Raw genomic sequence first — 23,196 nt, forward strand, 5'->3', positions numbered from 1 at the left:
CTGCAACACACTCTTGCACCCTGTAAGCATCTCTCCTTTCTCCAGTAGTAGAATATTATTACTTCTTCAATTAATTTTTTATCTTCGTTCTCCCTCTCCTCTCTCTCCTTCACATACTCTCTATCTTTGGCCCCTCCCCCAGCCCCCTCACTCCCCCAATTATTTCTCCCTTTTTCTCCTAGTTCTTAATTGCAATATTCATCACACATAAATTTTACTTCCCAATCTGCTCCTTCTATTGCCTCTGGTTGAGATTCTTACAATGTAGCATCATTGACCTTCTACTCTCACTGACACCATCTGTTTCAGTGAGAAAGAAACATACCAATTCTGAAAGGTAGGATAATTATTTTCTAATTTTAAGTTTGTAATTTGTAATTTACCTCCTGAATTATGCGTAGGCTAATCATTGTGTTTCAGAACAGGTCTGAAGAAATGAGATGCACAAGATGACAACATCTGACATAGAGCATTCACACTGAGAATGAACATCTTCAACAGCAAACAATTCAATATACAGGGTGTATATGCTGACAATGACAAAATTTTCCCAGATTTTCTGGTTAAAAATACACTTTTCCCAAGCTAACATACACTTTTTCCGTGTCAAGTGACAGTATACTGCCCCTCAGAACTGTAAAACTTATCAGTCCTCTCAATGGACAAGATTCCCGAAACTTTAGAAAATGACTGCCCCCCCCCCCCCCCAAAAAAAAAGCACTTTTTAAAGATCTTTGATAATCAGCAATGTGTACAAACTTAGCACGTTAGTTTCTGAGGCATTGAAATCGAGATTGCAATGCTTTTTGTAAGCCAGGCACAGCTCATGTCACATGGTCTTGCCAGTTGATGACAGCAGATATTCAAAGCACAGGACATTCCATGTAATCAGCCAACAGCAACACCACTGTCAAGTAGTGTGAATACACAAACAGGAAGAATTAAGGTTTAAATTAATACACATAGTGTAGCTACAAGAAAAGCTAAGCTTTCACATATAATTTATTTATTTATTTTTTGCGCGTGTTACATTTTACGATACATTATACAAATGTGTCAGTAACATTTTATATAATGAAACAAATGTCTGGTCTTCTGGACATGAAGTTCTTTTAACTAGCTGGTCCTTGAAGTGTTAAGTTTTAAATGAGAGTCAACGGCTTTGTGATTTAAGAAACTGATCCCACACTGACACACATAACTTAAGTCATCTTCATAAAAGGAAATTTACTTTGAAAGTAATGCTTTTCAAACCACCATTCGCAATATTTTCCAGCGAACTGTTAGAGATAAGTTTGTTTCATCCGTTTCCAGAGCGCGTCAGAAAACAGGCGTTACTGCATGTGGCCAACTACGATGATGCAGGAAGCCCATATGATTGTAAGTATATAGCATTACAAGATCTTATATTATGACATAAAAGAAAAAGGACATCAAAGGATACTCGAAGAGCGTCGGGATTTTGTAAACCATACTAAAAGGCATAATTTGGCTTAAATGCAAATTTGTATGTCCGGATTCATTGGGCTTACTTTTAAAAAAGTTAGCATGAGCTACAATTTCCTTCTACTATCTCAAATTTTAATTTATAGCTCACTTTTTTCCATACAAAAATTATAAAAAATATAAATGTTATTATAAAATTTGCATAACATTAAGAGAAAATAAAAAAAGGTAGATGCAGGTAAATCACTACGGTAAATTCACCTACTTCCAGTAGTCCACATTTACTTAAAATTTTAAAGCAAAATACATAGAAAATTAAGAGAAAAGTGAGTATGTTTGTTTTCTTACGTTCCCTTTCTCAGAAAAAAAATCAAGTTTGAAGAAAACAGGAAAACAGAGGTAAATAAAACAGCACAATAAAATCATTCACATTTACTAAAAATGTTTGTTTTAATATGATAAAAAAAACAACCTCCCCATTGCCCTCCACACAACTTTTGCTTGTTTCAGACTCCTCTGACCCTATGTACCAGTACATTTCACTCCACAGAGACTAACTTCTGAATTATCAGAAGCACTCCATTTGTTTGGGCCACTATTACGTACATAAGCGAGTGTGTTGGTTGTTTTAGCCAAATGGAAGCCCCAATCTGATATTAAGCTTTCTTGGTGTACCAGTACTGTATTATGTCATGTTTGGTTCTTTATTATGGCATAATACAATATATGACAGAAGATGAAAACATGCACTTGAAACTCAGTGAACAGTTGAAATTAGCCAATAGTATGGACTAAAACCGTTTCAAATAAATTGACTGCCTCTGTGGAAAAGATTAATAAAAGTAAAATTTCTTTAGCTAACACACAAAACTGACTTCATTGTTCTGCAAGCCGATTAATTGCTTGACTGCCACAAATGTGGAGATAAAATGAGACAAAAAAACTGAAACTAATAACATATTTTAGCATTTCATGATTATGAGAATGTATTTTAATTCACTTGGTAGCTCACAGCCACAGAAATCTGCTTTATTTTCATTTGATGTAAGAGTGCTAAACAAAGAAGAAAAGCAAAATCATGAAACATAAACATGGGTCATGTGGAGAAGCTTGGGTGTATAAGAAATTTTTTTTGGGGTAGCATCTGGTAGCTTGTTGCTACTGCTGATACATCTAACAGCCCCATTTCAAGTCGCTATAAATGGGAGAAGGTACTGCTCATATTCAACTCAACTGCGCATGAGCCTGCTGGCAACTGCTCAAGTGAACCTAATGTAAATATTTGTGCCATCACGCTTGCTGGAACCTGGTTGTCATTATGAAGTACTGCATAGTCTTCATTCTAAAGTGTTTGACACATTCGCTGGCAGTTGGCCTGTGATTGAGGAAGTGTAGTAAGACAGATACCGGTAAGCCGAAAAATGATGGAACAAATTGAGCAGTGATATTGTATCAAATTTTGCCAAAAGCTTGACAATGCCTAAGTGGAAACTATTCAATAGATTCAATGGGCTTTTGGGTGTGATGCCATGAGAAACACAAGGATAAAGGAAAGGTACAACCACTTCAAAGGCGGCTCCAAGTCAGTGGACAGCAAACTGGCTTCAAGCAGATGCTTGACAAGCCAAAATGACAATGTCACTGGGCAAGTGCAGACTTTGGTCAGGGAAGATCACCATATCACATTGTGAGAACTTGTGGAAGAGTTAGGGGTAAGCATGGGATCAATACATAAAATTTTGTGCAATGATTTGTGCATGAGAGGATTATCTATGAAATTTGCCTGCTGCATATCTGATTCGGACTTTCCTCATCACACACAACATTCCTGTGGTTACTCAGACTCGCTATTCCCCTGGCATTGATCCATGTGACTTTTCCATTTCTCAAACTGAAAACACCCCCAAAAAGAACTTGATTTCAGTCAAGAGAAGACATCACACAGAAGGCAACAGCTCAGCTGGTCACCATTCCAAAAGAACTGTTCCCCAAGTGTTTCCAACAATGGCAAGAGTGTTAGAAGAAGTGTATACATTACCAAGGAAATGAGTTGAAGAAGATTAGGGTTCTGTACATACAAATCAATAAATGTATTTCTGCCACCCGAAAGGTTTGATACTCCTTGAATGCATCTCAAAGATCATGTTTAGGATATTCTCAGGAAGAATGTTGCCACTCCACAGCCCTATTCCCATTATCAGTAGTTTTGAATGCAACTCTGTAAGAAGAACAGCATTAACTGTCTATGGAGCTCACGAACAGCATCATAAACTGCTGCATGGGGTGCATTGCTGTCAAGGCTAATCACACACTGCAGAGATGTTACTTGTAATATACTGTACTGATATATTCGTTTTGTGAATTTCAAACACATTCTAATTTTGAACATAAACCATTAGGAACTTTGTTTCATGTGTCATGTAAAGTGTGTATTTATTATACTTTCAATAGCTTGAAGCAACATACCTCAACTACAATCTGTCTATACTCAGGCTGTTGGATGTGATTGAGCATTTGTTCAACCAGTAATGCAAAATTTAGTTGTGAGCGTGTCATGTTTGACAGCGTTGGTTGCTGGGGCAGATGATAGCCTCGGACCTTGATACCTTGTGGAGTTCGAGTCATAACATCCCAGACCTGGTTATAGAAATTTGTAGGAACACGGCACAGGCAGCCTTCAAGACGCCGGCGTTGAAGAGGTGACAGCCTGGAATTTACATAAGAAACATTTTTAATGACGTCAAACACTGTCATGGTCTCTTAAACATGGCTTGTTAGACATTAATAAGAACAGTTTATTAAAGTCATCCATCACTTATATTTACAGTGTAACTAAATTATGTGAATCAACATTGTTTTTGATTTCTGTTCCAATTTAGAAATAAATCAAATTTCAACAGAGGGAGAGAACATTGCTTTAATTCCAGTTGACACAAAAATATGGATTGCAAGCTAGAAATTAGTTTTGCCATAGGAAACCATAAAATAAAGGAACTGGAGCTGTGCAGACATTTTGGATCAGTTACCATAAATATTATACTTACACACAGATACCAATAATAGTCATGTAATGAGGTATGCTTCAAAATTCGGGACTTTCATTACATCCACTGGCACTGGCTTTCTAGTTCAAAGTGATGAACCTATGTTTCATCTCCAGTGGTGATTGGTTTCAGAAATGTTTCAAATTTGTTAGCATGGCAGTCCAGTGAGTGCTCACAGATTTTCACATGGTAGCTGTTGAGGTCTTCATCAAATTGTTTGGGAATCCATCTCACAAAGACTTTGCAAAAGTTGACCTTGCTATGCATGATTTAATATGCCGAACAACAGCTAGTCTGTGTATGGCTTGCCACATGATCAACAGTCAGTCATCTGTTGTCTTTGCCTGTGTTAGGCTGTAGCATTATCACATCATCTGCTTTGCGCTACTGCTACATAAAGGTGGTCACACCACTCGCTGTTTGTACAACAGAAGAAAAGCATTCCTAAATAAGTCTCCTTTTTTTTGGTCTGAAGATGTCCAAGGAGTGGCAGTTCATAGAAGACTTTCAGCACAATACATGGACAATGTTTTGTCACAGCAAAGTGTTTACCAGTGGACTGAATGGTTTAAAAGTGTTTGAACGAGTGTGGAGGATGAGGAAAGAGTGGGGCATCTAGTTACTTTAGCGGGAGGGGGTAAGGGGGAGGGGGAACTAACAGAAATTACTTCAAAAACAGTTATATCCATTACAATAAAACATAAATCAAACAATGGAAAATCCAGGATGGAATGTAACAATATTATGAAAAGGAAAGTTATTACTCACCATATAGCGGAGAAGCTGAGTTGCAGATAGGCACAACAAAAAGACTGTCACAATTTAAGCTTTTGGACAACAAGGCCTTTGTCAAAAATAGATGACAAACACACATATACACATACACACACGCAAACACAATTCAAACACACATGACTGCAGCCTCTGTCAGCTGAAGCCACAGTCTTTTTGTTGTGCCTATATGCTACTCAGCATCTCTGCTAAATGGTGAGTAGAAACTGTTCTTTTCAATATTGTTACAATAAAACAAAAACTAGATACAATTTACCCACAGAAAAGGGTTATTACACACTTAAAGTAGCATGTTCCACCAGGAAATAATTTTATGTGAAAAGTTAGAAAAGAGATTAAAGAGCTATACAAAACAGAATACCTTGTAAATAATAGCTATGTAGTTAGAAGACAGCAAAAGACTCAGAGCAAATTTAGTAAAATGAGTAATAAAAATAAATACTAATTTTTATTTATTCTTTCTTAAAAGTGCTCATAGACAATAATACATCTGGTTGGAAAATCCTCAGTTCAATATTTATGAAGGATAATATCAGTCTCTCTCCACTTTCCACTGTTCAACATCCCACTTTGGGTGACTCAAATCTTCCTTGTACATGAAGGGAAATGAACAGAACATCAGTGCCATTAAGACTCCATCTGATGACCAGGACATCAGCACTATTAAGGCATGTAAGAATTGGTGCACAGTATGTATGATACATGTTGACCTAACTGATAAAAAAATGCTCTATAGCACTCAGATACGTAACAAAATACAAAAAGATACGTGCCTCAATTTTACACAACACAGGTAATTATTTCCCTTTGAATTACAGAACTGCCAGGTTTTCAGTAGCAGATAAAAATTATAGAACAGTAGAAGTAAAACAACATAAGCTAATTTTTATTTTTTAATGTTAATTCCTTGTGTTTATGGACAGCTTTTCTCTTGCAGTATTCTCAGCCTTAAATAAAAAAAAGCAACTGATACTGACTACTTTCACATGTGCAACAATCGTCAATGATCATTAACTTATTAGAGTCCTAAAGTTAAGCACAATCAGGAACTGAGGAAATCTGAACGAGAAAATATGAACAACCACTGTAAATTAGCTACCAACGTTTCTTTATAAACTGAACTGCAGAAACTGTACAGTGAAGGCAACTTCCTGCTTTGAACAGCAACTGTGACTCAAAGGAAATGATAATCACTATATTCAAAATCTTCTCCATATCACAAAGATGAAACCTGGATCCTATTTTGCAGGATAGAATCTTTGTGAAAGCATCTTTGAATATCCTGAGGCAGTTCAATGCAGACGGCACCCTTGAGATGTGTTGAATTAGTCACAAAGTGTAATTTTAAGGTTTAGATAATGGCTCTGACACACACAGGAAATGTCCACTGTAAGTGAGTGCTAGATCAAAGGAGGGAAATCACCCCCACAATAGGACCAAAATCCAATGATATCCAATAGATAATTGTCTTCACAGCTTATAGTGCCTATTGAGTTCCAGTTTCTCCTTCACATTGTGTACTGTGGGCTCAGAGAAGTTGGTCTATATGCTACACCTACAGTACTGTGTGTCCACTAATGGCAGTCCAGATAGGAGCCCAGTTATCTTGGCAACGAGCTCATGGCTGTCATGTTGTAGAGCATGCTCTGCAACAGGATACTGTGTGTTGCCAGTATAACCCTCTGCCTATGCACAATATTCTGTTGCAGAGCATGCTCTTACAAAATGGCAGCCATGACCTTGGTGCCTGTTTCAACACACGCGTCATTTGAATTCTTCCCCCAGACATCATTTTCTCAGAACTCCACAAGTAGGAACTAGTGCTACAACATGTCCTTGGTTCTGGCCTTAATTTACATTAATTTCTTCCATCTCAGCATTTCTTAAAATTAACTACTCCTGCCTTCACTCTCTTTTAGTTTTCTACACTTTTCATTTTCTGACCTGTCTATTTTTTTTTACACCACCCTCCCACATCTGTTACATATAATGCACTTAGCTTTTCATTCTTATTAACTCGTGCACAGTCTTTTAGCAGTAAACTCTGTCTTGCATATTGTCCTGTCTTCCATCTTTAAGCTCTCAGGTTTTCAAATCTCCTCTGATGCAGTCCCCAACAATTCTCATCCTATCCAGTAAGTCTCCCCTGACTTGGGGTTCTGGATGACTTTTCTGAACTCTACCCCTTTACCTAAATCTCTCCACTTCCAGTCCCTTTAGCACTCTTCCTTCTCCTTCAACTCTTCTGCTGGAAGAAGGAGCCACTGACTCTGAAAGCTTGCATGAGTAAAACCTTTTTTAATGTGTGTGTTTTCCTGCCGCTGCTTGGTGAGCAAATTTTTTATCTATCCAATTACAATATGTTGTCAAAAATTTATTATTTTTTATTAGAATATCAATAACAGGTGATTAAGTTGAAAAATAAATAATTATTTTAAAAAATGCATTTACATTCTCAACACTGATGCTGAAGTGGCTTCATATTGCTAATATTTGAATGTATAGCAGTTACAACTGCAATAATGGTCACTCACTTGCACTGGTGGATAAATTTCTCACAGATAAAGGTATGCATCACATGGGCTACTAGCAAGGTCTCTGTATCTGAATAATATAGAGCAGGTACACACAGGTACACAATGCACTGTGGAGATAGTTTGCAGCTTCATAACCAACATTAAAGATTCTACCAGACCTACACTCAAGCTCTTTCTCATGAATGGGGTCAATTATCACGGGAGATCTCAAATTAATTCATAAAGAATATTTCATGTTGCTGCCAAGGACATGTGGAAGCTATGGTTAACCACATCTACTGTAGTTGTGGAAGCAATTATTTTCATCTGTCCCTTCTCTTTAAGATGAACCGTTGGTTTCAAAACTTTTCCAATTAGATTCTTTGGCCACTGTTGTAAACCACCCTGTGATTAAGCTTTAATTTGGTCCATAACCATTTCGAAATTCTGTTCAGGAAATATGCCTTCATTTACTGATTATGGTGAACTTTTGGAGATAGTGCATTTAATGTAGCACACAGCTGTTTCTCCGTACTTATGTATTCTTAACTTGCTCCACATTCTTGGAGGCTTTTCTTTATAGTGGAATCTACATAACATGAAGTCAGAATGTGTGAGTGAATTTCTGAGTAGTCCTCTGGTTTTTCAAATGCTTAGCATTATGTTGCTAAAATATACTCTTGGAACACGTAATAAATCATGTATGAGGGTAACACAGGAAGTAATGACAACTGGCTTTACTAAGTACAAGAGGAGACTTTTATTACAGAAATTCATGTTGTTACACTGCCCATCAAAATACACAGTAAAGTTAAATTTTGGTATACATCCTACAGACTTCTCTTTATAATATGCAGGTATGACTGCAGCTAATTTTCACTGATTATAAATGCAGATCATTATTATGAACAGTTTAGGTGTGAGATGAATTGTCTGTACAGTTCACAAGTTTGAGAAACAGCATAGCTCACTGACTTCTATAAATAGTATTGAATACCATCATCATCCCTCTCTTATTTCAGGATGAATCCACCAGAACCCACAAGTCAAGAAATCTGCCACCTACTCAAAGGTTGTCATTACAGCCACTGAGCACTATTTCTGAAAAAGATGACAGGAAGGAAACATAGTGATATCTATATAGCAAAGACCACGCTGACACCAATTCACTACACAGTACAAATAAGGGCCTTATCCAAACAGCAACTCTGTGCACAATGGGTCTGTCAGAGTAGGTCTAGGCTTACAAAATTGGAGCTTGTTTCATTTATCCACACAGTCATTTTCATTACTCAAACATTTGTGATATCTGTCTTCAAGCTTTAGAATTCCTGTGTTGTTGTCAGTTGCTTCAATTTGTTCACCGCTCTCTTTCCCTCGACATCATTTCCAAAATGCTTAGCACCTAGGAAGTCTTGTGGAAAGAGGTCTTGCATGACTTTGTTCTTCATAGATTTTTTTTTTGGGTTGAGTTTTGACATTCACATTTATTCAGCCATTATTGAAAATTTCACATAACTTTCTCTCACTTCTTTTGTTCATTACAGCATCACCTTAGTCTTTTTTTAGTTGACAGAAAATTTTAGCAAGTTTCAACGTATGAGCATACAAAAATCGAACAACATTGCTGACTTCATAGTTGGTGCAGCTTTGTAGCACACATTTCATTCACAATACCAACTTGTTTTGACCAGTGTTTACAGATAAATGATTTCAGTTTGTACAATGGAAATATCAACAGATTGTTACTTCTTGGGTTACCCTCATATTTTTAAAGTGTCCTTACAAAAGAATGTAAAATGTGGACTAATTACGAGACCTGTGGCAACAACAGCACTGTAATTAGAAATATTTATATTAGAGCAAATAAGACATTCAGTGCTAACTTCAGTACATCATGCAGGAAGCATTTCACTGCTCTAAATTTTACAAGCAACATTCCTGACCACTCTTCCTGTATGAGTGTTAATGAAGTTTATTTCTGTTCCACAAGCTGAGATAAATTGTTACAAAATTTACTTCTCTCTGGACAGAAATTATTTTTGGTGTACTTACTTTTCTTGAGCAGCCCATTCTCTCACTGTCAAGACTTTCTGTAACAGAGTTCTGACTTCATAAGGGCTATGGTGTTCCAGTGGCTTCGAGTCTGATTTCATTTGTAAGTACAGTTTCATTGCCTCCAAAACCCACCTGAAATTTAATAAATATAAGACATGACTTGGGAACCAAGAACTCACAAGATCACACTCTAAAATAGATGGTAGAACCTACTGAGAAACCCACCTGTGAAACAAACCATGAAATATCATCAGCTGATATGCAACCTCCATTCAGTTCGCCAATCTAGGAAAGGATAGATTGCTACTTACTGTAAAGAGGACATGTTAAACTGCAGACAGGCACAAGTCAAAGACACTTACATAGAGCTTTCACTCACAGGCATGATCAGTAAAAAAGAAACACACACCTTTCATACACACAAGCAAGCACATCTCATGTACACATGACTGACAACTCCAGCAGCTTGGACCAGAATGCAACTATTATGTGGGATGGAAGCAGCAATCTAAAGGGGGCAGGGAAGTGGATGGAATAGTAGTGCAGGAGTGGGGGAAGAGATGAATGCTGTCTGGTGGAGTGTGTAGGAACCAGAATGCCAACACGTGCAGCATCTGGAGCTTGTGGGGCAGGCAGGTGGGGGGGCAAAGGAATGAAAAAGCAGAGCAGTGGGGAAAGATGGATGGGTGCATTGGCAGCGGGCAGCAAACAAAGAGGGTGGGAGATGAGAAGGGAAGGAGATGATAGGATGGAGGGGTTAGAAACTGTTGCATGGAGGTTTTTGGAATGGCTTGTTACCGTAGGTTGAGGCTGGGATAATTATGGAAGCAGAGAATGTATTGTATAGATAACTCCCATCTGTGCAGTTCAGAAAAGCTGGTGGTTGAGGAGATGGTCCACATAGCTTAAGTAGTGAAGCAGCCACTGAAATCAAACATGTTATGTTCGGCTGCATGTTGTGCCACAGGACAGTCTAATTTGTTCTTGGCCACATTTTGGCAGTGGCTGTTCACCAGGATGAATGTCGCCACATTGTGGTCAAGAACAAAGTAGACCACCCTGTGGCACAACATGCAGCTGAACATAATGTGCTTGATTTCGGACTCCACCAGATAGCATTCATCTCTCTCCCCACCCGCTTACTACTATCCCTTCCCTTCCCCCGCCTCTCCAGAGTGCTGCTTGCATCTCGCATGATTGTTGCATTCCAGTCCAAGATGCTGGAGGAGGCGATCATGTGTGCATGAGGTGTGCTTGCTTGTGGGTATGAATGGTGTGTGTTTCTCTTTCACTGATGGAGGCTGTGGCTGAAAGCTCTATGTAAGCATCCTTTAACTGTGCTTGTCTGAAGCGTAACATGTCTTCTTTACAGTAAGCAGCAATCTACCTTTTCCTACGCTATCAATATTCCTACCTGGGGTTTCCATTGTTTCACTATTCAGTTCACATTTTTGTGGTGGGCTAAATGAATACAGACAGGGAACAGACACACAACACTCAAACTCTGTGACAAAACACACTTTTTTGTACAACAATTATGATCAAATTGCCTGTTGCAGCACACAGGAAATTTAGTATTCCTCCTGGCACTATCATCACAGAATATTGTAGGCATGAACTTAATAGCCAGTGCATGCTTTATTCTTGTGTTTACCTAACCTCAGTTCACACCAGCTCTCCTTGTTACTCCCTCCTCTGCATATTTACAACTGATTTCTCATTCTTTCCTTTCTCACCCCCACTCTGCCTATATTCTATACTCTACATATAATACTGATTTCTCTTTCCTTTGCTCTCTCCTCTTTTCCTGTTACAGCCCATCTTTGTCACATGTGTACATTTTGATAAAAGTGTTCCTTTCTTTGTCTCTGACAAATCAACTGCACTTGTTGCACCTTCTAAGTTCTTATCTGTTGCTGTAATTGACATCTCATCTTATCCTGTTATGTTAGCAGGAGCTAGAGTCCTCTGTGATCTCTGCTTTGTCAGAGAATTTATTTTCTTCTGTCTGTCAAAGACATCTATGGTACTGAAAGGCAGTATTTCTATGAACATGTTCCATATCTGTGAATCTACATCTTCGTCCAAACTCTGAAAACTACTATGAAGTGCATCAGGAAGATTCTACAAGATGTATGTTGAAGATATTGGACGTTATGCTGTTACACGATAATTGGAATATTTCAATCATTATTTTATGATAGTGTCAGTTTGCTGACTCTCTTCCAGATATACAGAGTGTGTTCCATAAGTATTGTAACCAATTTTTTTTCTGATGCAATGGTATACCACAACATCTTGTAACTGGCTGGGCTAAGTGGAGGGGGGTGTTAGCTTCAAAATGCTCTTTGTCTCATTAGGGTGTGAACTGCTGGAGAGTCAGGATGTGCATTTCTGTCAACCCCATTTTGAGTTTATGTGACACGGCACAATGGATCATTCTATAGAGCAACAGTATGCTATCAAATTTTGCATTAAACTTGGGAAGTCCACCATCGAAACGTTTCCATTACTTCAGCATGTCTTTGGGACTGATTGCTTGTCCAAACCATAAGTTTTCCGATGGCACAAGTCATTTATGGAGGGCCAAGAGGAGATCACCGATGAACCTTGCAGTGGACGGCCATCAACCGCATGAGTCAATGAAAATGTGACACGTGTGTGCGATTGTTTGAACTCTGACAGAAGGCTGAGCCTTCAAGTGATACCACAAACTCTAAATATGTCAAAAACAACCGTTTTCCACATTGTGACTGAAGATTTGAACATGAGAAAGATGTACTCATCCCAAAAGTGTTGACCGATGAACACAAGCACATGCGGTTCCGAGAAATGTTGGAAATGTGTGAAAATGATCTTCATTTCTTAAACTCAGTTATCACTTGTGATGTGTCATGGATTTTTGAGTATGACTCGGAGACAAAATGGCAGAGTTCAGAGTGGCACACCCCATCGTCGCCCTGTCCCAAGAAGGCGTGCATGAGCAAGTCCAGGATCAAAACCTTGCTCATTGATTTCTTTGTCATCAGAGGCATTGTCCACCACAAATTCATACCTGCCGGGACTACAGTGAACTCAGCTTTCTACTTGGAAGTGCTCAAAAGACTGAAAAGGAGGATCTCACGCTGCCAAAGTGACAGCCAGGACATGTGGAAAGTTCACCACGACAACGTGCTGAGTCACAGTGCCTTCATTGTCAATGACTTCCTGGCCAGGACCAAGACCAGATTGGTTTCACAGCCTCCCTACATTCCTGACCTGGATCCCGCTGACCTTTTTTTTTTTGTTTCCTCGGATAAAAAGAGCCATGAAAGGAAAATATTGGGACACGATTGAAAGCATCCAGGTGCATGTTACATCAGCTCTAAAGGGCATTCCGGAAAAGGCATTCCAGGATGTCTTCCAGGCATGGAAACACCGCCTCCAGAAGTGTATCAATGCAAGAGTGTGCTATTTTGAAAATTTTTGACTATTTGTACAAATATATTCAATAAAAGATTTTTTATGAATTTGCTCGCATTACTTATGGAATGCACCCTGTATGGTTTTGGATAACAGAGAAATATTTTACAAGAAGATGATCAAATGTTTCACAACTGTATCTTATTAGGAGATTTTGAATGGCTGTAATAAAGTAGTTACATGATGAACTGCTTAATCATTACAAATACCTTCACGTGTTTTACTCAGTCATAAGAAACATTTTCATGAAATTTTCAAGATGTTTTATATTTCCATTTAGTACATCGGTTTCATTTTGACTGATATAAAAAAGTAGTGATGGACTGTGAAAGTAATATAATGATTTAATTTTTATCATCAGAACATTTACTACTGTGTGTCACAATCTCTTTTTTGATTAATTTATTTAATGCACAATGAATGCATTGCAGGAAATAAGTCATATTGTTAAATGTATGTGTTTTTTATTATTTTTTAATGTAATTTGATGACTTGAATGTTATGGTTGCTGTGAGAGAACTGTTGCAACAGTACAGAAACTCCACTGTGAAGAAAACACATGAAAATTTATCTTCACTATTATTTTATGCTCGACACACATTTAGTTACAGAATGTTGAATGTACTGTTATGCAGAAACTCACACATGCTAATTATTGTTTACATGTGCCTGCAGATTAATGGAGTGAAGTAGGAGGCATGAGGAAAGGTTGAGTTGGCTATGGTAGAGGGGCTAGAGGACATAGAGGCAGGAGGATTATGGTATTGGATGATATGCTGTAAGGAGTACATGCCCCTTAACCCCTCATTACCCATTTCTACCCCAGAATGAAACAAATTTAGCACATCCTCTGACAGAGCTTCACATATCTTTCATTCTGCCCTGAAATGAAGAACATCTTTTGCACCTCTCCCTATGGAATATTCTGCTGTCCATACCATGGTTCATCTTCATGCCACAACTGCTCCAAAAATATAGCCACAAGGGTCATATCCCTTGTCCTATGTTCTCACACAATAAATTGTATCATACTTTCATCACAGGCTTATCCTGTTCTATCAAAGGTAGGGCCACTTGTGAAAGCAGTCATATCATACACCAGCTCTGCTGTAACTTCTGTACAGCCTTTATGTGGGCACGATCATTAACCAGTTGTCCCCCTGAATGAATGGCCACCACCAAACCATGGCCAAGAAGGTGTTCTTACAACACACCTTTTCATCCTGTAATCTGTGTGGCCTCAGTCTCCCCTTGCCCGTGTCCCTTGCCTCCACCTTCATCCCTGTGCATCTCAGTTCATGCAATTAATTTGCACCCACAGTGTTCTCTCCACAGTCTGTCTCATCCTCTCTTCTAACTACACTCTTGTCTTACCCCCTCTATTCTAATTACTTCCTTTCCTATCCACTCATTCAATTCACTGTGTGTAATGGGCAACTTCCTCAGTTTGCACCAGGACAACCTAACTCAAGCCACATTCCTATCCCTATCCTGTTCCCTTGCTGCCTCCCAACCCCTTCAAAAATGGTTCAAATGGCTCTGAACACTATGGGACTTAACATCTGTGGTCATCAGTCCCCTAGAACTTAGAACTACTTAAACCTAACTAACCTAAGGACATCCTACACATCCATGCCCGAGGCAGGATTCGAACCTGCGACCGTAGTGGTCACGCGGTTCCAGACTGAAGCGGCTAGAACCGCACGGCCACACCGGCCGGCCCACCCCCTCCATTCCTCCACTTCCTTCTTTCTTGTTCTTCTCACTCAATTCACCTGACACAATCCCTCACCCTATTTGGGCTGTAGGAATGGGTTTCAGGATGATATTCAGTTTAGTTTTAAGTATTTGCATTTGTGTACACAGCTTAAAGTGGGAACATTTGGGATATGATTTACTAAATTGTACAGGCATCTGATACACACAATGGTTTCCTACAAAGATGAAACTGGTACTAGAAGTATTATGGCTTACAGAGAACATTGCAACAAATGTAGCAAACCACTGATGATTATAAAAGAGGAGATGTTAACAATTTTTGAAAAACTCCATGAATACCGTATTTACTCGAATCTAAGCCGCATTCGAATCTAAGCCGCACCTGAAAAATGAGACTTGAAATAAAGTAAAAAAAATTTCCCGAATCTAAGCCGCACCTGAAATTTGAGACTCGAAATTCAAGGGGAGAGAAAAGTTTTAGGCCACACCTCCAAATCGAAATAAAGTTGGTCCATTGTAATATGAGACACAATTTAGGTCGAATGAATGACGATACAGCTACAGTAGTTTGGTTCGAGTCGTAAGCTTAGCAGTAAAGCTTTACCAGGTAGCCATTGTTATGCGTCAGGCGCTCCATCCGTATTTATACGGGTACCCTTCCTTTTTCGTGTGCTTCGTCTGGTTTGAATCGATTGCTTATTTTGCTATGATCTGATAAGTGCCGTTTTCTTTGTTACAGGTGTTTACATCACTCTAAGCTGTACTGTGTCATGCATTGTCTGTCGCATTCTGATAGTGTGTGTTTACAGCCTGTCGCCGCTCGCGGCACGGCTTGCTTTTGTGCACACTACCGCCGCTTACAATTAAAAAAAGGGAGGAATCGTCTCATTAGTGAAACAATGACAAGAGACTGCTATTTGTTGTTACTTACACTGCTGCTTTCTTTGATAATGATCAACAAGAACCAAATAATAGACTGCGTATGATAGAACTTGTTCTGAACAAGAGTTAGGCGAAAATTTTTCTCCGTTTGAAAATCTTTGCGGCTGCTTCTGTAGTACATCAAATTCTGCACAGAAATTAGAGTCATCTTAGATTTAAAAATCTAGTCAGTTGCCGTGCTTCATTCTGACTATATCACTATTAGGCACAAGAATAATACGAATATAAACATAACATGATACGTATATTCTTCGCGTCTGCTGTTTCACTCTAGTTTCGTAATTTATTACGCAGACAGGATTTAAATGAGATAGCAGCAGACATGAAAGAATACATGGCAAAATGTTTATATTCGTATTATTCTTATGGTGAAGAGAATACTGCATGTGATTCACATTTCATCAGGTTCCTATTAGCAACCATCTCTTCTCACAGGTAGGAAAAAATTCAGAATGTAGAGTTGGCCATATTGACAAACATCCCAAACAGTCTTGCCGGTCGGATTTTCGTAGTACACTGAAATTCTGCTACATTAGAAGATGAACAATACGAAATTTGTATTTACTTCATTGGATAATGTATGAAAATGCAGTGGTCGAAACTCGGGGCTGAGAAAAAAAGCTCGTCTTCCAACTTTTTTAAAAAACATTTATTTACTGACGCAGAGGTTTTGGCACCAGTATTTATCTTTGTGCCTACAAAGCATGCCTGTGTAGCGCTACATATATTCGACGGCAGAAGTTAGTTGTGGTGGCACCAACCAACATTTTTCAGAACTTCCGCTTGCTTTGCACTCGATTCTAAGCCGCAGGCAGTTTTTTGGATTACAAAAACTGGAAAAAAAGTGCGGATTAGATTCGAGTAAATACGGTATCCATTCTATGGCTTTGTCATGTAGAATAAGTAATAATAAAAAATGAGATATGCATAATATTTATGGCCTGTGATAAAAAATGCCGCTGTATCACATTATTTGAACAATAATTATAGATTACTGATTATTTACAACCATTCACCACTTAATGTCAAAATATGTTTTACCATTACATGATATGTTAGTAACAATGGTACTTTTTACAGCAAAATTCTTCAAATTTAAGATTACCTCTTAAAGTGTAATGTTAACACTACTGCATTTGAAAATATGTGTAATGTTGTTGACTTAGTGTTCTAATACAAACTTATAATTAGTATTTTAAAAAAATTAAATAGTGAGTACAGAGTAGATTGAAATAGCTTATTAAAATTTTTAAACATGCTATTTTGTGTGTGTTAGCAGTCTCTGACACCCATTGTCTCTGTGAGGTATTTTTATAACAATTTTGGACAAATCTGATTTTATTACAACATAAATAAACATAGAATTAGCTCACAAAGTGTTTTCAGCAGTACATTCTTTCAAGATCAAACACAAAATTCAGTATCTAGCTTGAACAAAGATTAATAGCTCAAAGTCCGGTTTATCAAATCAACATGCTACATTATCTCTTTGAATTATTTTTAAAATTAAACAAATATCAAAACACTTCCTCAAAGTGGAGATTCAGATGCCTTACTATCATATCCAGGATTTTTAATGTTAAAACATGTGAATGTTAGGTCAAGTAGTGTACTCTACAATGATATTAATTCATGTGTTGTCTGCACTTTATGTTGCTCTGCTGATACTAAACAAAATAATAGACTTGTTTGTAGAAATAACAGTTTTTTCCATTTACAGTGCAAAGATGTCAATCATCACGACATCTGAGCTTTATTCACAGCACCTACACTAATGTCGAATAGAGATACTGTTTATAATCCAAAGACCAAGGTAATGTTCACTAAAACACAGGTAATGAAAACTACAAACAGATTCCGTCATTTGTTTTGAGCTGAATAAAAATCCATTCAAATGTTATACTGAAGTAATTCAAAATTCACTAATAATTAGTAAATCAATGATTATATTTGTGTTTTGATGACAGAAGTGAAACTTACCCAACTCTAATTTTTAATATACCCTTGAACATTTCCGGATTGGTGGCAATCAGACGTCCACAGTACAAAACTACCTCTTGCTGAAGAACTGCTTGAATAACATCATATGGCTGTATTGTGGAGTATATTACTTGTCGTATCTCAGCTGGAGTCATTGGTTTGTCAAACACTGTTTCCTGCTGCCCTATGACACCAACTGTTAACTGAAAAACAGACAAAGCAAATTGTTCATGTTTAGGCTGCATATTACTAGAACCGATGACGTCTAGTTGATTTCTATCCACCAGCTCCAGGATCAAACAAAATATCACACATACTGTAAATATACGGTTTTAATTCATTCTCATATCATACAAATTATGACATAATTTTATTTTCAAAACTGGAAAACTGCATTCCAACATCATTGGAGTATATGCACCAACAAAGGGACAAAATTAAGAAACAAAGGTGTTTTCTAACCAGCCACAAAGAACACTGAAGGACACAAGAAAAAAATAACTATCTGATAATATCTGGTACTTTAAAGACAAAAATTGGTAACAGAATTGTACCTTCTACCACTGGACAACATGGAGAGTGAATTCTGAATTCAAACAGATGCCAGCTTATTGATTTCTGCACAATAACTTTAATTATTAATACCTTATCATCCACATAAAGATATTCACAAGTACACTTTGTCAGCTGGGGGAAACAGATCTATTATAGGCTACACAGTAGCAAATGAGAAAATTTGATCATTTCCAGGACATAAGTGTGTTTAGAGGAGCTGAAACTGATACTAATAATTTTTACTGGCGATCCAAGATTTCGCTTGTCAGGTTTCTGAGGAAAAGACAAAAAAGTCAGGAAAATAGCAACCCAGTCAGCTAAACAAAGAGTGGTAGTTCACAAACTTGCTAGACAAGCAAACAGAGGTAGCTGTGAAAGAACTGTTAACAGATTAGAACATGATTTAACTGGAGCTCCAAAGTTTGTACTCAAAATATACAAAAATTTTCCCAGTGAAATCAATGACATTGCACAGATAGATATAATATCAGGAAAGGAATGGTTGCAGTATTACAAGCAGCTATTATCCAAGGAAGACAAGCCTTTCTACATCTATACTGTGAGTGTTGGACAATATAATTCAATCACAATGACAGCCTTAGAAAGTAGTTTAAAGGAGGCTAGAAAAAGAAAGGCTAAAGGTGCAGATGGAATAAAACTGGAACTTATTAATATATGCCAGTATTAAATGGAAAAAGTTATTTGTGCTGTTTCTGGATGACATTTAGTGATGGGGAAAAATTCTGGAGGCAAGGAAGTTGTTAAGAATTATAAGTATGTATGTATATATAAAAAAAAGAGATAAAACCGAATGATCAAATTACAGTTGTATGTCAATTTTAAGTACTGCTTACAAAATCTATTCATCTGCCATTAAAAGGAAACTTCAGCCAATAGCAGAAACATTTTTACGAGAAGATTAATGCAACTTCCATAAAGATATGTCCTGTGCAGATGCAACTTTTGGTATAAAACAATTGATAGAATAGAGATGAGATTTCTACAAATCACTATTTCTACTCTTCCTGGACTATGAGAAGGTCTTTGATAAGGTAGGTAGGATGAAATTATGGCAAATACTCATTGACTGTAATGTACCCTAAATTTGTTGAATGCCATTAAATCACTATACAATAATGCTAAAATTAGTATAAATGAAGAGTTATTGACTGTGAACCAGGGACAAAAAAGGGGGGGGGGGTGACCTCTCACCAGTCCTTATTGTTACACATATCAACAAAGTTCTAGACAAATGTAATTCTAAAAACCCAAGGAAATGTCAGAGAAGGAACAAGTTTATTAACACTGTTTTATTTTCAGAAGGCTAAATTCTTCTAACAGGCAGTTTAAGCATTTACAAGAAAATGTTTTTAACTGAATAACATTTTACAAAGTTATGAAATGGTTGCATCTGTAAATAAATCAAAAATAATGTCAATGGAAAGGAAACACATACAAACAGTATGTGCTGAGTACATGGATTAAGGAAGGAAAATACCCACCATGGTTTAATAGCAGAATTCAGAAAATGCTGAAAAGCAGAGATTGTTGCTCTCTCAGGTCAGAAGAGAACATGGAAATGTCAACAGGCAAAAGTTAGTAGAAATTAATGCATCTATAAAAAGATTGATATGTGAAGCATACAACAATCTCCACCATCCAACCTCAGCAAAGGGTCTTTCAAAGAAACTAAGAAAATTCTGGTCCTATGTAAAATCGCTAGGTCGGTCAAAGGCTTCTATCCTATCACTCACTGACTTATCTGATATGTTAATAGAAGGTAGTAAAACAAAAACTGAAGAGGGGGAGGGGGGGACGGACATAGAAGTAGGTGTCCCTTGCATTGAGAAGCAACTGAAAGAGTTGAAAACAAGTAAGTCTCCAGCTCCAAATGGAATTGTTTTCTGACTATTGGTGGGCTTGTTACTGGAAGTTACAGAATCAAGTTCATTTTGGCTCTGCTACAATCGACTTTCTTGGTTGCACATGATGGCATAACATGCTTAATAAGATGCACTGTTTCCATTTGAAGACTCTGTTGGTCTTTGTCACTGTGGTTCGTATGTTGATTGCAGAGATCACTTGGGGCCCGAAGAGATGCTTTTTCGCATTGAAACTGGTAGCACGTTTTGAATAAACAACATGTGATTTACAGTTCAGCTGTTGGTTTCAGTTTTAATTATTGAAGTACTTCAAGTCCAGCTCGTGTCCCATTGTCCTCAATGAATTACCAGAGAATCCAGTTTGGTTTACAGAGAGTACTCCACAGCACTGACCCCTTACCTAGCTTGCATTTATCACGAATCTCTCACCAGAATAAAATCTCTAGTGACTGGAAAAAAGTGCAGGTGACTCCTGCATATAATAAGAATAAATGATTGAACCCCCAAAATTACAGACCTGTAACCTTGACATTCGTATGCTGCAGAACTCTAGAACATAATCTGACTGAACACAATAAATTTCCTTGAAAAGGGCAGTTGCTACATCCCGTATAGCTGAAGCGCCATCACAGAAAAGCACAACAAAAACGCTGTCAGAGATTTAGTTTTTGGCCAACAAGGCCTTCATTGGAGATAGGCAACAGACACGAACACACACACACACACACACACACACACACACACACACACATGAGCAGGATATGGGTGGGGGACAGTAAAGTGCTGCTTGTTGGAGCATACAGGGGCAAGGTGGAGAGAGGGTATGGCAGCTAGGTGCAGCCGGAACATTAGAGGGAGGACAGGATGGGGGGCCGGGGATTAGCAGGAAAAGAGAGAAGTAAAAGGACTGTGGGTGAATTGATGGAATAGAAGGTGGTGTAGTGCTGGAATGGGAACAAGGTTGTGATTACATGGGTAAGGATAACTAATGATGGTTGGGGCCAGGAGAGTTACGGGAACATAGGATATATTGCAGAGAGAGTTCTCACCTGCGCAATTAGAAAACCTGGTGTTGGTGGGAGGGATCCAGATGGCACAAGCAGTAAAGCAGTTATTGTAATGAAGAAAGTCAAGTTGGGCAGCATGCTCAGCAATGAGGTGGTCCATCTGTTTATTGACAACAGTTCGTTGGTGCTTTTTGGTAGTCATGCCCAAGTAGAATGCAGCACAGTGATTGCAGTTTAGCTTGTAGATCACATGACTGGATTGACAGGTAGCCTTGCCTTTGATGGGGTTGGTGATGCTTGTGAATGGACAGTGGTGGTGGGAGAATGTATAAGACAGGTCTTGCACCTAGGTCTATTACAGGGTATGAGCCATGGGTCAAGTGTTTGGGAGCAGGAGCTGTGTAGGGATGGCGGAGGATATTGTGTAGGTTCGGTGGATGGCAGAATACTACTGTGGGAGGGGTGAGAAGGATAATGGATGGGACATTCTCCATTTCAGGTCACGACGTGAGGTAGTCAAAACCCTGGTGGAGAATGTGGTTCAGTTGCTCCAGTGCTGGGTATCCCTGAGTCAAAAGGGGAATGCTCTTCTGTGGTCCAATAGTGTGACTTTGGGAGGTGGTGGATGACTGGAGAGGTATAAGGCATGGGAGATCTGTTTTTGTAGAATTTTGTACACGGTTGGGAAGGTAATTATTGTCTGTGAAGGCCTCAGTGAGAGCCTTGGTATATTCCAAGAGGGACTGCTTGTCATAATGGATGCAGCAGCTATGATTGGCTAGGCTGTATGGATGGGACTTCTTGGTATGAATGGATGGCAGCTGTCGGAGTGGAGGTATTGCTGATGGTTTGTAGGTTTGATATGGATGGGGATACTGATGTAACCATCTTCAAGGTGGGGCCAACATTGAGGAAGGTGGTTTGTTCGTTTGAGTATTACCAGGTGAAGCAAATGAGGGAGAAGGTGTTGAGGTTCTTGAGGAATGTGAATTGGGTGCCCTCACCCTCAACCCAGATCTTGAAGATGTCGTCAATGAATCAGAATCAGGTGAGGGGTTTGGGATTCTGGGCATTTAGGAAGGAGTCTTCTAGATGGCCCATGAATGGGTTGGCATAGGACAGTTCCATGTGAATGCCCACAGCCATACCCCAGATTTGTTTGTAGGTAATGCCTTCAAAGGAGAAGTAATTGTGGGTGAGGATATAGTTGGTGATGGCAATTAGGAAGGAGGTTGTAGGTCTGGAATCCATCGGGAATTAGGAAAGATAGTGTTCAATAGACTGGCAATAGCAAGGAAAGCGTTTCTGAAGAAGAGAAACTTGTTAACATCGAGTATAGATTTAAGTGTCAGGAAGTCGTTTCTGAAAGTATTTGTATGGAGTGTAGCCTTGTATGGAAGTGAAACATGGACGATAAATAGTTTGGACAAGAAGAGAATAGAAGCTTTTGAAATGTGGTGCTACAGAAGAATGCTGAAGATTAGATGGGTAGATCACATAACTAATGAGGAGGTATTGAATAGAATTGGCAAGAAGAGGAGTTTATGGCACAACTTGACAAGAAGAAGGGACCGGTTGGTAGGACATGTTCTGAGGCACCAAGGGATCACAAATTTAGCATTGGAGGGCAGCGTGGAGGGTAAAAATCGTAGAGGGAGACCAAGAGATGAATACACTAAACAGATTCAGAAGGATGTAGGTTGCAGTAAGTACTGGGAGATGAAGAAGCTTGCACAGGATAGAGTAGCATGAAGAGCTGCATCAAACCAGTCTCAGAACTGAAGACCACAAC

General features: G+C 38.5%; 1 protein-coding gene across 9 annotated transcripts in view; it reads right to left on the reverse strand.

The window, feature by feature from the left end:
* Positions 1 to 23,196, reverse strand: part of LOC124616710 (probable phosphorylase b kinase regulatory subunit beta) — a 187,631-nt gene that overhangs the window by 28,488 nt on the left and 135,947 nt on the right. For all 9 annotated transcript variants that reach the window (XM_047145060.1, XM_047145054.1, XM_047145063.1 and 6 more), the window contains 3 exons: positions 17,960 to 18,162; positions 9,854 to 9,988; positions 3,913 to 4,153 (listed from right to left, as the gene is read on the reverse strand). In XM_047145060.1, the coding sequence (XP_047001016.1) occupies positions 3,913 to 4,153; positions 9,854 to 9,988; positions 17,960 to 18,162 (579 nt within the window). The remainder of the gene's footprint in view (positions 1 to 3,912; positions 4,154 to 9,853; positions 9,989 to 17,959; positions 18,163 to 23,196) is intronic.

This window comes from Schistocerca americana, chromosome 5 (genome assembly GCF_021461395.2).
Source record: "Schistocerca americana isolate TAMUIC-IGC-003095 chromosome 5, iqSchAmer2.1, whole genome shotgun sequence".
Classification (NCBI taxonomy): Eukaryota; Metazoa; Arthropoda; class Insecta; order Orthoptera; family Acrididae; genus Schistocerca; species Schistocerca americana.